The sequence below is a fragment of the Heliangelus exortis genome, chromosome 14, assembly GCF_036169615.1.
Source record: "Heliangelus exortis chromosome 14, bHelExo1.hap1, whole genome shotgun sequence".
NCBI classification, from domain to species: Eukaryota; Metazoa; Chordata; class Aves; order Apodiformes; family Trochilidae; genus Heliangelus; species Heliangelus exortis.
This window is the reverse complement of record NC_092435.1, coordinates 7,045,280-7,061,256: the sequence shown is the minus strand read 5'-3', so window position 1 is coordinate 7,061,256 and position 15,977 is coordinate 7,045,280. Positions and strand designations below refer to the sequence as shown.

Genomic DNA, 15,977 nt, shown 5'->3' with positions numbered 1-15,977 from the left:
CCTGGTCTGCACTAACAGGGAGCACAAACTTTTATCATCTTTAAAAGGTGAGCAGCCACATGTTAAAAATTATCTATCTCAAGGCCAAAAACATCTCGGAAGTGAGATCTTGAGATCTATGTGATCAAAGATAAATCAAAAGATATTAATTACTGGGTACTCTGTGCCACCAGGTAACAGTCTGGACTTCTCCTGCCATGGGGGTGCACACCTGGGGCAGGCAGGGTGGGCAGGGCTCCTTTTTCCATCCTACTTCTGCTATTTTTTTACAGCCAGGGAACTGAGTAACCAGCAGTGGGGAGGAGGTCTCTGGGAGGTACAGCCTTTGGTGGCACTGCCAGCAGGGCGAGGTGACGAGCTGTCCAGGCTGGTCCCAGCGTGTCCAATCTGCCACTGGGTGTGTCGAGGCCAGACGTGGGACTTGCCTTCAGGAGGTGGTGTTGAGTGGCATCATCCCATAAATCTTGGGTTTGTTGGAAAGTTCTGGAACTCCAAATGTGCTGAGAAGCAGAAAACAACGCAACAGCAGCTGCCCCCGGGGAGACTCATCTTCTGTCTGTTGATGGAGAAAGTAGATGGTATCAACAGCATTTTCTGCTGGGAGGACTGGAGCCATCTGGGTGACACACACAGGCTTTGCATTTTTGCATTTAAGCAGTTTTATATAACTTAGCATGTCCTCCTTTTTGGGTTGTCTCAGGAGGATGGAGTTAGACAAAATCTGGCTCCTGCTTACATGAGCGTTTTTTTGTGCCCCAGTTGAAACTGGTGACACAGAAGAATGTGTGAGTTGTGCATGTCTGCAGCTCACCTCCCCTGGATGGTGCTTGTTCAGGGAACCCACGGGTGCCAGCACAGCCACCAGCAGCTCTCTCCATGCTGTGTGTCCCTCTAAGCCTGAGGGCTGGAGGGAGGAAGGCTGTGTTTTCCTGAGCTTTGCACAAGTTGGTGCTTTGAATGGTGCCAGGAGGAGATGAAGAGATGTTTCAGCCAGTGCCTCTGGGCATACACCTACACCAAGGAACAGCTGGTCCCACCTCCTCACACCAACTTTGCTTTCCATAATTGGATTTTTTCCCAATGCCTGTTATCACTATCAAAATGTAACTGCTTGGGCTGAAATTTGGCAAGCAGGAGGGAGACTGCTGCTCTCTCAAGAGGGCAGGGTCAGTGCTAAAAGTGCTGCTGTGTCCTCCCATGTACAGCACCTGGAGCTTTCCAGGCTGTGGGGGGGACATGGAGGAGAGCCTGGCAGGCAGGTCCATGTGGCAAGGCTGCCCACCCCTCCATCTGCACCCACAGCCCTGCTGTAATTTCTCCTGCTTCTTTACACTTCACTTTCTGCCTGCTGGCTGGGTTTACTCAGCAATTACACTGTATTTCTTAGCCCCTCCTTGCTCCTCTTTAGCCGTGGGAGACAATGGAAAAGGTGATGTCAACTCTGAAATCTCCTGAGAGCTCATGACTTGTCCCACTTGTCCCACAGCAAGCTGGTGTTAAGATGCACTGGTATCCTGCTCCTGCTATACATCCACTGTGATATTTTATTAATAAAAACTCATTTGTGTAATATTTCCCCCTATATGAGCCTTTCCAGGGGAGTGTGGACAGTTGTGGGTCTCACCACCATTTCAGATGCAGAGATCCTTTGGGACTCAGCCTCCCTCATGCCTGTAGAGAGGATGCTCCACACTCTGAGGAGCAGGACAGGGATTGGGGACCCAGTCCTGGGGTGCTCCACATACTGGGGAGCAGTGTGACCCAGCAGTGGCCAGGCCTGATGAGGCAAAACAGCTGAGAGAGAAGAGATCTGTGATTGTGTGAAAAACATGATGGTTCTCTGTCCACTCCTTCACTAACACCAAATTACCCAAAAAGAAGCCAGGAAGCTGTTTTTGAGCTAAATCCCAGATACTGGAATTGGAACATTGATACAGGGCTGTAAAGGCAATTACATGCAAGTGCAAGTGATCTTTGCTAATGGATGTTTTGCAAGGTTAATGCAAGAGGTCACATCCCCTGGGCTGCCTGCAGGTGCTCCTCATTCCCCACCAGCATCCTTCTAAGTCCCTGCAGGTGGTGTAGGGCATACAGAGCCAGGGTGAGGCCAGGAGTTTCCAGAGCCTGGGATGGTGAAGGTCTTCCATAGGTAGCTCTTCCCTCTCTATTCTGGACCAAAGGTAAAAAATTAATTAAAAAATAAACTCAAATCTTACCCCAGAGCAGTGGTGGCTGATGGGGATGTGAGCAGCATCTGCTCCCTCACTTTGCCATTCCTTGGGTTAGGGCTGGAGGTATCACTGATGTCCTGATCATGCAGAGCCAAGGTGTAGGGGTCTTTCTCAGGTTGCACTGTTGCTGATTACAGAATGTATATACTTAAATATAGGCGGGTGAGGTCAGTGGATTATAAACCTTGAAATGTGTGTGTTGGTTGATAAAATGTGAGGTGGATTTTTCTTGAGTCTCAGAAGTTGATTGTTACAAACATTTCCTCATGCTTGCAGCTCCTGTTCTCTGCCTCAGGTGGGCTGTGTGCCAGAGTGCTCTTGAGGCAGTTTCCTACCTCAGTTGTAGAAGGAAGTGTTGAGAAATACTTTTATTTTTCTTTCGGGGTAGACACACTAGGGCACAACTGGTTTCCTTGAGATCATTCAAAAATATTGCACTGAAAAATGCTGACATGTGGTATTGGGCAGGTCCCACCTCCTTCCAGCTCCCAGGGGCTGCACATATTGAATAATGAGTAACTAAGCACAGGATTTCTTTTGTTTTTTGTTATCAGTTGTAGATCCTCTGTTGTACTGCATTAAAAAGGACAGCTGGAGCATTTGGTGTCATGTCTTCTGCTGAATTGTTAGAAAAAACAACTCTTAATTAGGTGAGAGTAACTCCCCAAGCTTCTCTTGACTGTTGTAGAAGAGGCTGCTAGGACTTCAAATTGAAAGACTGGAAATTAAGAAAATATGAAAACTTTCTCTTTCTAGGTTAAATGAGCCTTGCTGGAGACATTATTGCTGGCAGGAGGAGAAAGGATATAACCAAATTTATTTAATGGATGTATTTGTCTCGGGGCACAAGGGAGTGTACTGGATTCAGGTACATGGAGTTGTCACATCATGTACCAAATATATTTGCTCTTTTTTTCCCTGTTATAGAAAGCTTGTTTTTAAGAAGGGGAATTCTGTTAACTAAAATTGGTGGTCTTTTATAAATTATCACTCTCTAAGTCACTGCATATTTCAATAGCTTATTTCAGATGATAAGGGGAAAGTGCCTCTTGAGAAAGACTATCAGTGTACTAATTAGAAGGGGTTTTGCTACAGAATATCATTGGATATGGGATCAAGAGCCAATTTATTAACCAAAATTTTCATTTTAAAGTCTCTGTAGCAATCAGAGCTGAGGCCTTGTCTGTGAGAGAACTTTCACCTTATTAGATGGCATTTATATTTCAGTGCAGCTGGGTTTAGTGAGACTCAAGCCCCAAGTTCCTGATCTGTGACACAAATCTTTATTGCTGCCCAAGCTGTGCTCTACATTATACTTAACCACCTACCTACCACATATAGCACAGCTGTAGGAAGAGGTCTGAGGATGGGGGGGTCGTAGTTTTGTAGAGTTTTTGCTGGCTTTGTGTTTACAGGTTGCAAGGTACAACTGCTGCACAGGCTGGTAGCTACCAGCATCTGAACCCTGTGCTGTGCTGCAGCAGCTGGTGAAGTAATAAACTGATTTAAAATGGACTTGGGGTTGTGAAAAGGATGTGCAAATCCCCTTGCTTGCTCCACAGTGTGGATGCTGCTGAGTCAACTCTGTAGTGCTCAGTGCAGGCTGTGAACTTGCCTCTTCCTTCTTTTTCCAGGAAGGCTGGGAAAGCCCACAGCACCTCCTGGAAGGTTCATGTTGCAGGTTATGACTTCCTGGAGGAAGTCATTAGTCTGAAGCAGATGCTTTTAGTGCAGGCTGTGAGGCAGGACTTTGGGAAGTTGCACTGGGTGATGCTCTGCACTGGTGCTTGCCAGGCTTTGCCAGTCCAGAGGGATGGGGGTGTGCAGGCTGCAAGGGGAGTGCTGGGGCATGCCAACAGGCAAACCCCTCTGAAGCCAGAGTTCTTGGCTTCCTTCCCTCCTGGGTGTTGAGCAAGCATGATGCAATCCCTCCTTTTAACACTCTTGATAACACGCGAGCACTCCCTGGAACATTCTGGCCAAGACCTGGTTTTTCCAAGCAGATGGGTGTGAGAGGAGTACGAAGCCTCCACCCTGTCCTGGTCAGTGGCAATGAGGAAACCTCAGAGGTGTCAGCAGCTCAAGGCCATATGTTGGACTTTAGCAGACAGTGTTTGAGTGGCTTTGGCTGCTTTCAGAAAGAGAGCTCATGGTCTTGTGCCCACTGGTCAGCCCATACAGAGTGGGCTTGCAAGTCTCAGGTGTGAAGAGCTCAGGGGTTCTGCCTGGGGATATGTAGGTGAAAATTCTCTTGTTTCTTATAATACAAAATTTGTCACTAAGCCAGCATAGGATCCTGCCCCATTCAGGAGAATAAGAGGAAGAAAATGGTGTCAAATCCTCCTTGGCTTTACCCCAAGGAAAGCAGAGAATATCTTCTGGGACATAACAGGGGCAAGTCTCTGCAGACTGTCATGACCACTGCAGCCCTTCCAGGGCTTTCCCAGGCAGAGATGGCCCTAGAACAGTTCCCAGTTGGTATGGGGATCAGGAGTGAGTGCCCTTTCCCCAGTCCTCTCCCCCCATGTGAGGAAGAGCCCCACAAACATCAATAAAATACAATACAATAAAATAGCTTGTCAATCAAATAGTTGGATTAGCAAGATTTACTTCAAGACGGCAACATTAGAGATAAATCTGTGGTACTCGGGAGGTGGGATGGACCCTGAAGAGCAGTAATACATCTCCATTGACTTCATTCTTCACCAGATAGTATAAAAATATACCTTAAACACTTTTGAGACAAGTCGATTGTACCGTCTTCCAAATAGGTCATTCTCGAACGGGCCACACGATGGCAGAAGCAGCTAACATTGCAAAAAATAAGTGCTAGGGAGGTTTTTCTTTTTAGCATGTGTCCCGAGGTCATCAGGCAGGCCGGCTCCACTCCTGCTGTGCTACCTGCCAGCAACTGAGGTTCCAAAGCTTCCTTCACTGTGAACATAAAAACCAAAGGTTGCAGGACATGAGAACTACTTTGATGGATTCTCCCGACTTGACAATAGATCACAACAAACCCTTTGCTCATGCACTGGCTGGCAGTCTGCTGAGAGCTTGGCTGATGTGCTGGATAACTGGTTTTTGGTGGCACCTGAAGTGGGGGTGACCTCTGGCTGAGCTGTACTTGTGCAAAGTTCTCCCTGGGAAATGTCCCTCTGCCAAATGGGGAGGACACACCTGGATGCAGGATGGAGTCAGGATGGAGTCCCTCCTGGCTTGGTGGCTCTGCCAGGTGTGACATCCACACAGGGACTGGGTGTTTGTGGCATTAAAAGGTATATTGGAAATGGCCCCCCCTATAAAAGGCCTTGTAAAGCTGACACAGTAGCTCAGTAATCAGCAGCTGAGTCATGCAGGCTGTTTCAGGGGGTGAAAAAGCCCAGTCAGGGCTGTTTTGCTTCCTCTCAGTGGGGATGGTTTCTGCAGAGATAGGGGTTTTGCTGCCCCAAGGCCACTGTGTCAGCAGCGAAAGGGGGGTGGGGGGTGAGAGTTGCCTTGATTTCTGCAGTGAAATTGTGCCTTTGGCTGTGCAGGCTAAGTGAGGAGATTTAAGCAGTCTGGTCCTATCAAAAGACTCTGCTCTGGATAGATATGGCGGATCAAGCACTTGCCTGTGCCTCCTTCCCAGCTCTTCTGACCTGCTCATCTGAGAGGTCCCTTAAAGAGGGTCTCTCTCCAACACCTTAGCCACAGCCACTGCTGACAAAGCACTAATCATAATTATCTACCTAATGCTTAATTACATGTCACAGGCTAAGTCTTACATTTTAGTTTTAATCTCAGCACAATTTTAAAGCTGAAAGGCAGCAATTTTTCAAACTGAACTGTGTAGGAGCTGCATGGCAATCACAAAGGTAAGAGGAGCTGCTTGGATCCTCTCCTCTGCTGATGAGACCAACTTCTTTTCCTCCCAGTTAATGTGAGTGAGCTGAGGAATAACTGTACCTGCAGGAATATATTGCTAAAGAGAAAAATATAGGGGCATTTCTACTGGGCCGAGTGAGAAAAGCTGCCTTGGCCTTTGGAAATATGTAAGTGCCTGACCTTGAAAGTTGGGGATTCAGTGGGCATCAGCGATGTGTTCAACACCCACTACAGAGCCCTGCTATGGGAAAAATATCCAAGAACAGCAAGTCCCTCTTCTAGCCAAGACAAACAAGTTAGAAAAATGTCAGAAAAGTATCAAAAAAGCCATGCAAAAGCTGCAGTGTAGTGTTGCTCTAAGTTTAGCTCTGTTGTTTTGCGGGGGAGGGATGTCTACAGCTGAACTGGTTAGGCATTCTATTAAGTTGTTTAACAATTTCCATTCATTATTTTAAAGTGTGTTTAAAACTGCCTAGCATTGTTTTCTGGTTTCCTCTGTTGTGGTTAGGCTTTTGTGCAGAAAGGTAAGTCACAGCACAGCTGCACAGAGAATAGTTGGAAAGGTTGCACGTGGGATTTGGATGAGTGCTGGCTGTCCCCTTGGGAACGTGGCTTTGCTCAGCCTTCACTGATCCATTCACTGTTGCTCTGGGAACCTGGGGTTTAAAAAAAAAAAACCACAGTATGCTTCTGCCTGTCCAGCACCTGGCTGTTATTTTGGTGCTGTCCAAGGCAGGCTTTTTGTGTGAGCTTGGAGGTACCATGGTGTGTAAAACTGCCAGACAGTGCTTAAGTAGAGCCAATGTGACTGGTTTTAGCCTTAGTAAAATCAATATGGCACTAATCTTGCTTTAAAAATCCCAAGTGAAAAAAATCTCTGTGTGTTTTCCACATCTCTGGAAGCCCACAGCTGATCCCTGGGCCCAGTGCAACAAGGTGAGTTTTATTCATCTTAGAGGGAGAAGCCTGCTTTGAAATAGGATCAACACAGGCTGCTGAAATGGCAGTGGGGTCAAGCTGCCCATCTGCTCCTGGAACTCCTCAGGCCTTTTGGCAGGGGCTGGCATCAAGAAAACTCCCTGCCCTGTGCTGTTACAGGGAAGATTGCTCCAGAGTCAGCTGGTTTATTACCAGGTAATACCAATGTCAAAAGCACAGTAGAAAAATGTAGGTTATATCTCGTCTCTCTCAATTTTGTTGATTTATGGAGGAAACAAATATTGTCATGCTCTGTGCTCTCTGGACCAGGGAGATGCTCCCTCAAGGAAGCTATTTCAGAGGAGTGTTGTTTCTACTCGTGTGTTATCCCAGCCCAGAAGGAGGGGGAGAGATGGGTTGGTCTGTGTGCTGACAAAAGGCTGGAGGCACCTGGGAAATCTGGGCAGTTCTTGGCTGGGGTTGTTCATTCTGGAAGAAAGAAGACTCCTAGAATATTTTTCAGTGCCTGAAGTGTCTCAGGAGAGCTGAAGAGGGACTTTTTTCAAGGGCATGTATTGATAGGTTGGGAGGGAATGGTTTCACATTGAAGGAAGGTAGATTTAGGTCAGTTATTATGAAGAAATTCTTGTGAGGTTGGGGAGACACAGGTTTCCCAGGAAAGCTGTGGCTGCCCCATCCCTGAAAGTGTTCAAGGCCAGGTTGGATGGGGCTTGGAACAACCTGGTCTGGTGGGAAGTGTCCCTGCCCATGAAGGGGGTTGGAACCAGGTGGTCTTTAAGGTCCCTCCCAACCCAAACTAGGCTGTGGTTCTATTGAAAGTGCTCCAAGGTGTGTTTATGATATTTGCTTGAGCATGGGAGCAGTGACTGGATTTTTGTACCAGAGGATGCCCTGGAGGTCTGACACAGGAGAGAGGGCGCAAAATTGTACCCAGTGTCTAACAACCCTGGTTGTCGCTCTAGTGGGGGGCTGGCACGGTATGCAAAGGATCCAACACCGAGGCTCTGGGGGTTGCAGGGAGGATGCTGCTTCCAGCACCTCCCACCCCCCTCACCGCCATTCCCCTCTATCGGTTCATTCGGTATTGTTATTCGTATCCTGCACCGAGCAGGATTTATCCCTCGGGGCTGCTTTTCCCGCGGGGAGAGCCAGAGCACCCTCTGCTCCTGCATCCCAGCAGCCTCTTTCCCCTCCGGGCTGTCCCGGGGCAGCGCTGCTCCCCCCCGGCCATCCCCGGCACTACAGCTCCCAGGCTGCTCCGGGGCGGCCAGGCCCGGCCTCCCGGGCGGTGGCGGCGGGACAAAAGCGGGGGCGCGGGGGGAAGTGCCGCCACCGAGCGCGGCCGGGCCGAACCGAGCCGGGCCGGGCCGGTGCGGGGCTCCATGGTGGGTGGGCGGGCGGCGGCGCGGCCCGCGGCCAGCCCGGAGCCGGGACGGGCGATGCGGCGCTGAGGGCGGCGGGGCCGGGGCCGGGCGCGCCGCGATGCTCCGCCGCAGCCTGAGCCGCCTGGTGAGTGCGGGGCCGGGGGGCGGGGGGTGCCGGGCGGGGGGAACTTCGTTATTATTATTATTGTTAATAATTTTTAGTTTTTATCATGTGTGTTTTCCCCGGGGAAGGGGTGGGTGGGGGAACGGGGCGCGTATCTGCGGCGGGGGTCCCGGCCCGCTCCCCCCCCGCCAGCCACAGCCGAGCTCCTTCCCTTGTGAAACCTCTCGGGGAGGGGGCCCTGCCCGCGCTGCGGTTCTGCACGAGAAGTTGCTTTTGCTGGTGGAACCCAAACCTTTTTATTTTTATTCCTCCTCCTCCTTAAAAAAAAAAAAGGAAAAAAAAAAAAAAAATTAAAAAATCTTAGAGAAAGGGGCTGAGTCCCTGGAAGCACGGACCCGGATTCGCATGGCTGCGGACACCAGGCACTTCTCGGGGTGCTGCCCGCTTGTTTCCCACCTGCTTAGTGTCCCCAAATTCGTTAAAAAAAAAAAAACAAAAACCAAAACCCCAAGCCGGTGCCACATGAGCTACTTGGAGATTTCACTGTGACCTCATTGCTTGGCCTGAACTCTGTAATTACTAATTTTTTCCTCTTCCACAGCAAAGTGTGGTAAAACCAGTGTTTTAACATAATTTCTTGAGCTTCTGTTTGTTTAGCAGTGCCGTTTATTGCGCACTGCGTAGTTTAACAAAAGTTCCCCGAGTTTGCTCAGCAGGCATGTGCTGTTAGCAGTGTTTCCATCCTTGGAGGCTCAGGAGCTGTTCCCGGGGTGCTGCACCCCAGGTACCAGCCAGGACATCGCCCTCTGCAAGTGCCTGCCCTCAAGGCCAGAACTGCTGGGAGATGTATTTACAGACTCATTTTTGGTTTTGAGCAAGGTGTTTGTGCCAGATTTCCAGGTTTTCGGAGCAGGAGACTCTAATCTCTTGTTTTGAGTCCGGAGGTTGTTCTGCAGCAGTTCTGGGGAGAGAAAAAAAAAAAAAAAAAAAAGGTTAATTCTGTCGTCTCTGTGTTTGTAGGTTGGATTGCTGTTGCAGGCTTTGGGTTAGCCTTGGAGGGAACACACCTACTGCAACTATTGTTTTGCAGCCTGGGGAATGAATGTATCAGATCTAATCTCAAGTGCCCCGAGTTTCTAACTTTGAATTTTGCTCTGCCTCGAAGGAGGCTTTTTTCTTAGGAGTATCAGGAGGCATTTGGGGTATGAAGTGTCTCTTCTGGAGATACTGAGTTTAGCTAAAGGCATTTTTAGGTGGCCAACTCTTTCGAGCATGATTCTGCAGCCATGGGATCCCACTGAGGTGCCTGGCTGGGCTCTGGCTCCAGCATCCTTCTGTGCTTCCCTGCTTTCCTGCACCCAATCCATACCACAGTTCCTTGGCTTGGGAAGGGGATGGGCAGCACTGCCAGGGCCTGATGTCTCCACAGGAGTGGAGACGAAATGGTCCTGAACACCAAACCCAGGTACTGTGAACTGCTTTTTTCAGGGCTGAACTGCTGCAGGGTGTATTTGGAGGGCCAGAGGCAGTTTTCTGGTTAGAGGAACCACTGTGTTCCGGGGCTCTGGAGCTCACTGGGGCGACTGCAGTATTGCTGAGGATTGTTGGAGGATTTTTTCCATCTGCTGTCTTTGTAAGCAGTGTTTGAGCAGCAATGAGCCCTGTTTGTTATCCGACTGGTACAGGTGGCATGGGTCCCCTAGGCAGATGGTGGCTCCACTCTGCTGCTGTGGCTCTCCCCAGTCCCCAGCCCTGTGGGTCTCCTAGAAACCTCCTGGGTTTGGGTTGCTCCCCCTTACTGCTTCATGGGAGAAGAGGGCAGCCCATGCTGATCTCCCTGGAGGTATCCAAGCTGACTTCCTGGGTGGCACAGGACTTCAAGTGATGCTTGTCTTGTGCCAGTGGTATTGCAGAAATTTCACTGCTGTTATTAAAGGCTGTGGGGTTATCTGACACTTAAGATCCCATAGGGCTACTCAGACAAACATTGTCACCTCTCCACTATGTGGTCTCTGCCAGAGGCTCATAAATACCAGCGGATATTAGAAATCCTGTCTTCAGATGTATTTTGCAGCTTAGGCACAATGAATGTGCCTTGCCCTGTAACATGACGTTTTCTGGCTGTTTCTCCCTCCCATAAACTTTACTATCCTGGATAGGGTACAAAATGGGATAGTTAAAAGTGCAAGAGGAGCAGAGTGGTGTATGTATGTCATCTTTGTTCCCCTGGGGTAGAGGGTGATGCTCTCTGCAGAAGCAAATTGGCTTTGGAACTTCAATTTACACCACTGAAATCATCCCTGCTGAAAGGACAGCCTGGCCAGTACCGCTGCGGGGAGGCAGGACTGAATTGCCATGGTAAATCCAGTTTCTGGAGATACTGTCAGCTTGAAATATAACTTTAATTCTTTTTTGGAAACAGATTCTGGCATTGGAATCTTTATTTTTAGTCTCGTGCTACTTGTATGGCTGCTGTGGGGGGGATGCAGGAGTAGAGCGGGGAAGTGTTTTGGTGACAGGGCAGATTTCGGGTCTGTCTCCTCCTGCTGGGATCTTTGCAGGCATGGAGCAAGCTCTGTCCTCTTCCAGACTCTTCCTGTGTTGTGCATCAAAGACAACTTCTCCTTAATTACTTTTCCTGGATTGTTCTTAAGTATGCAGACAGCTGTATGTCCTGGCAACAGCTGCGTCGGTGCCACCAGGCTGGTGCAGATCTGGGCTGTTGTGTAAGAACTAAGAAAGAAATACTGAAAGAAAAGTAACCAATGTGTAGACAGTCTGGGGGAAACAGCATCCCAGGGTGCTCTCCCTCCTTCTAGGGTGTCCAGGGCCAGCTGAGACCCTGGGCAAGTGCTTGCCCATCGTAGTGTTGCTACCTGGGTCTCTCGTGGCTGTGGGTAGCAGAGATCCTTGCTCTGGTGTTTGACTGTTCTTGTGTAACATCCAGGGTAAGAAAATAACAAGCAGTCCCTAATTGGGAGAAAAATTCTTTTTTTTTTTCTTTTCAACACAACCTTAGTTTTGTTATTCCCTTTTAATTAAATACCTTGGGGCCTGATCCTCTTTGCAGCCTGTGCCCAGGTAAATCCCTGGTGCTCAGCAAGCACTGGGCTGGTCCCAAGCTGCTGGTGCTCAAGAACATTTGCTTGACTTTGGAGGAAAGAAGATGCCTTTTGGATGCATGTGTGGTGCTTGTCCCTGGGCTGGACCTGTGTTTTGAGACAGTGCCTTTGACTTGCTGTAGGCTGGTAATGATGCTCCCTTGCTGTGCTCTTTTGGGGTCTCCATCTGTCTCTGCTGCAGAGCTGCCAGCAATTCGGGTACCTCCAGGTTGGTTACAGGGCAGTGTGGGGTCTCCTGCCCTTCTCCACCCTCTTCTCCCTGGGATTTATCAGCTTCCCTGGGTTAGGACCTGTCCCTTGGTGTCCGTGCTGGAACACCTCGGGTCTTTCTGCTTCTTGCAGGGGGTTGGTAAGGAAGAGTGAAAGGGTTTTGCTTTGTGCAGCCCTGAAACAGAGGAGCTGCCTTTGTAACTGACTGTTCCTCTTCATTTGCATGCTTGGTGGAGCTTTTCCATCTGGGACTCATTTTATCTAATTAAAAAAATTGCTTGCAAACTGCCACGAGGCAAGGTTGCAGGGGACTCGTGCTCCAGCTGGGCTTTAATGTCACCTGTGGCTTCTGTCCCCTGCGGGGGCTGCCCCAGCCAGGCTCCCCAGCACTGCTTCACTGCTTGCTTTGCATCCCCCAGCTGTGCCTGCCAGTGCTGGTCTTTTGTGGGAAGGGTTCCCCTGTTAAAGTACTTGTGAGAGTCACAAACTTCCTTTCCAAATCCTCACCCTTCCCAAAACAGGTGGGGGACAGATCCTGGCCCTGTATGGGAAGGGCCTCACATGCACGCAAGTGGGGTCTGGTGCAATGTTCAGGTCTCTGTTTGGGCTCTGCTGGAGTTTTGCAAAGCCACTTCTGATTTTTTTTTTAAGGTTGTCTTACCCCAAGTGACCCTCAGCTCCACACACCTCCTGCTGCTGAGGAGGGAGGTTCTGCATCAGGATGCTTCACTGCATCTGCGGCCATCAGCAGGACCAGCACGTGGTGTTTTGTCCCCGTGTGTCCCCAAATCCTTGCCTGGCCCCTTTGGGGATGAACAGAGGGGAGGAAGGCCTTGAAGAAGGCACGTGTTGACTCAAGGGATGTTTTGACTCAAGGGAGGTTTTGGGGATGATTTGAACCTGGGAAGGAGTGGGGCAGGCAGTGATGCTGAGGCCTGCCGGGCAGGTCCTACCTGTACCTCTGCAGGAAGATACCCATAGAGACTGTTCAAATGGTGAGAAATGAGAAATTTTAGAAGGGAAATAGATTACTCATTGCTGATGGGGAGCAGGTGAGGAAGGGTGGATGGGGAGAACCTCTAGGATGCACTGGGGCTGATCATGCTGCTGCCCCCTCCCTGACTCTGCTCCTGGCTCGGGGGGGATGCTGGAGTATGTCTTGTGGGAGATGTCTGTGTCTGGGGTGGTGGATGTTGATTTACACTCTTGTCTTTAGTTTTTGCAGCAAATGTGTAATAAAGTCTATTTTGGGACATGGAACACATCTGCGATTTTCTTTCATGCTTGCTTTTGGGTTTTTCGGATTTTTTTGGTTTTGGTTTTTTTTAGACTGTGAACCAAACATTAGGGTGTGATTGCAGTTCCTATTCTAGTAAGAAAGGAGAGCATAGGTAGGAGTTGAAAGCCTTGAGAATCACTTTTTACCCTCTTATCCAGCCATGTGAGATTGAGGCTGTGTGTCAGGTACCTTGGTACCCGGCTGGCAACTTCTGCTGGAAGTGTTTCACTTTCATTAATGTGACAAAAACCCACAGCAAATGTTGGGGCTGGGGTGTCTCTGTGACACTGGGTGGCAGTTCTGCTTGGAGAAAGCCCACGCTTCAAAAGAGTGTGGATTTTAATGAAGTGACTTGAATTTTTCATTAAAGTTGCTGGAATTTATTTTGGAATGTGTATTTAACGTGAGAACTGCGTTTTGTGTGCTCAGGGCCAGTTCCCTTATGGCAGCCCCAGGACAGCTTGTGCTAAAGCACAGGGAAGACAGGGCTCAGGTTGGGAACTGGACCTGCAAAAGGTTCTCCCCCAGGACTGAAATAATTTTTCCATGCTCTTACTATGGAAAATGGGGACATGAGAACCTCTCCATCCCTGGGAAATGTGGCCAGAGGAGTTCCTCAAATTCCGGTAACCATTTCTCTTTAACATTGCCCAGCAGTCTCCTAACTGTAGCCTTACTCTCAGAAATAGCTCACCATTTGGCTAAAAATAAATAAAAATCAGACAAAAAAGTGGCCTCAGACATGCAGCTGCATGGAAATGTTCATGCATGCAGTTCAAGTCTGGAGAAGTTAGAAAGTGCTGTGAGGAGGGACTGGAAAGCACCGGTCAAACATTAATGACAAATGATGCTGCCAGTTAGACCCAGGGTGTGCAGAAACCTTTCTGGGGGGAATAACATGTGTCTCTGGATTTAATTCTTTACTTGAAACTGGTTTTGTCTCCAGTTGGTATTTTGCTAATAATATTAATATATGATTGCCATGCAACTCGGTCAGTTCAACACCAAACCTTCCCCACACAGCCCAGACAATTTCCTGTTAACAATAAAAGTTGTAAGTCAATCTATTGATTTAGATCTCCTTTAGAAGAATCTTTAAAAATCTTTAGATCTTTAACCATCTACTAATAGCAGGATTTTCAGTCTTGCCTTCAATTTCATCCTCTTGCCTTTGGTTTATGCAATTCCTTTCCACTTAAAACTGCTGCTTTCTGGCTGTAAATGTTGTCCACTCTAGTGGAGAGATTTTATTTTTTTTTTTTAATGTTAGTTAAAAGTAAAGCTCCTGAAGAGCATTACCACAGTCTCTCAGCCAGAAGAAGCCTTCAGACCAAAATGAGTTGTTCTGCCAGTGACCACTTTTTTAGCAATGCAAGTTGGAGTCCCTGTGAGCATCTTCCTCCCATGGTGCCCATGCTGTGCAATGGGAAAAAAGCCTTTGGATGCTAATTCCTCAGGGTGTGGGACTCTCTGTGACTTTAACCCCTTGTCCTTTGCTGAGAAGACACAGGGGTGGCCAAGTGAGGGGGGGGGACATCCCTTGTGGTACCTGCAGCTGATTTCTGCTGGAGGAGCTGGCATTGCAGGGCTAAGGGAGGCACTGAGCTGCTGCTCTCAGGTCAGGTGTCTGGAAATAGGAATTTTTGAAGCAACTTGGACATGAGGTGATGGAGTGTGCTATTAGCCTGTTTGCCTTCCCCTGAAAATGTGTGCTCAGGGGCTTTTTCAAGGGAGTTTCCTGTATTTAGTTGTGTCTAGGAAGCGGGTGCAGCTCTGAGGTTTTTCTGCATGGCTGCTCCATCTTGGTCAGTTGTTGTGCTGACTTTCTGCTCAAAAGTGTACCCCAAGTTCCCTGCTAAGCCCTACCTGGACTGTCAGGTTGGGTTATGGAGGGGAGTGAGCAGCATCTTTTGCCCTTTGTGGGGACAGGCTGTCCCGAGGTGATCTTGGGAAATATTTTATCTACAGGTTTAGGCTGAAATCTGCTTCTCATTGCTCATCTTGGAAGTATTTATGTGTGTGCTGATGTCTGGGGTTGGGAAGCATGGGCTGGGATTTGACAAGCAGGTTTTGCAAGTGCTATTAAAGGGGTGTTGTGGGCTTCACCTGCCTGCTCTTTCCTGAGTGTCCAGACCAGGGCTGTGAACTCTGCACACCATGGAAGGGCCTGGGTTGGAAGAGACCTTAAAAATCATCTCTTTCCAGCCCCCCTGCCATGACTCAGACCACTGTGTGGGAGCTGGGACAAGCTTGCTCATCGCCTCTGCCTCCCTCTCCAGCCCCTCATCTCTTGCAAGTACAGAGTATCTTTATTTTTTCCCTATTTTAATGGCCAAACCACACTAAGGTTGTGCATCTTCTGGTGTTTTCCCCTTTTTTGCCCAGGGATTTGCAGCTTGCTTGAAGTTGTGGGGCCCACACAGGGGCTGGGCTGATCCTGGGTGGCTCAGGGTGCCACTCTTTATGCCTGCCAGTTATTACCTGTGCCCACCTGATTGCCTCACACCACTGGGCTGGCAGTAGCAGTGAAGGACAGGTTGGTGAAGTGGGCCATGCTTGGACCTTGTCCTGCCCTTAGGGACACCGTGTTGGTTGGAAAGTGTGTCCTTCTCACTGGAAGTGGGTAACGAGGGAACTGCTGCTTGTGTTGATGATGATTGTTGCTATTATTATGGTAATTATTATTATAATTGTTGTTATTATGCCTATTATGATGTTGCTACCCAAAGTCTTTCTCCTGTAGTTCTGCTCTCCTGTCCCTCCCTGCATCCTCTCTACAGGCTGCCACCACAAGCCAGATCTGGCTGCTCTGGGTGTAACCATCACAGTGCATTTTGCTGAATT

At 48.9% G+C, this 15,977-nt stretch overlaps 1 protein-coding gene across 2 annotated transcripts in view; it reads left to right on the top strand.

Moving 5' to 3' along the window:
* The first annotated feature begins 8,336 nt into the window (after window positions 1–8,336).
* ATP11C (ATPase phospholipid transporting 11C) overlaps window positions 8,337–15,977 on the top strand; it is a 56,404-nt gene continuing 48,763 nt past the window's right edge. Inside the window, exon 1 of one of the 2 annotated variants that reach the window (XM_071757423.1) lies at window positions 8,337–8,543. In XM_071757423.1, coding sequence (XP_071613524.1) covers window positions 8,517–8,543 — 27 coding nt within the window. In that variant the 5' untranslated portion in view covers window positions 8,337–8,516. The remainder of the gene's footprint in view (window positions 8,544–15,977) is intronic. The other variant, XM_071757420.1, reaches the window with a different exon arrangement.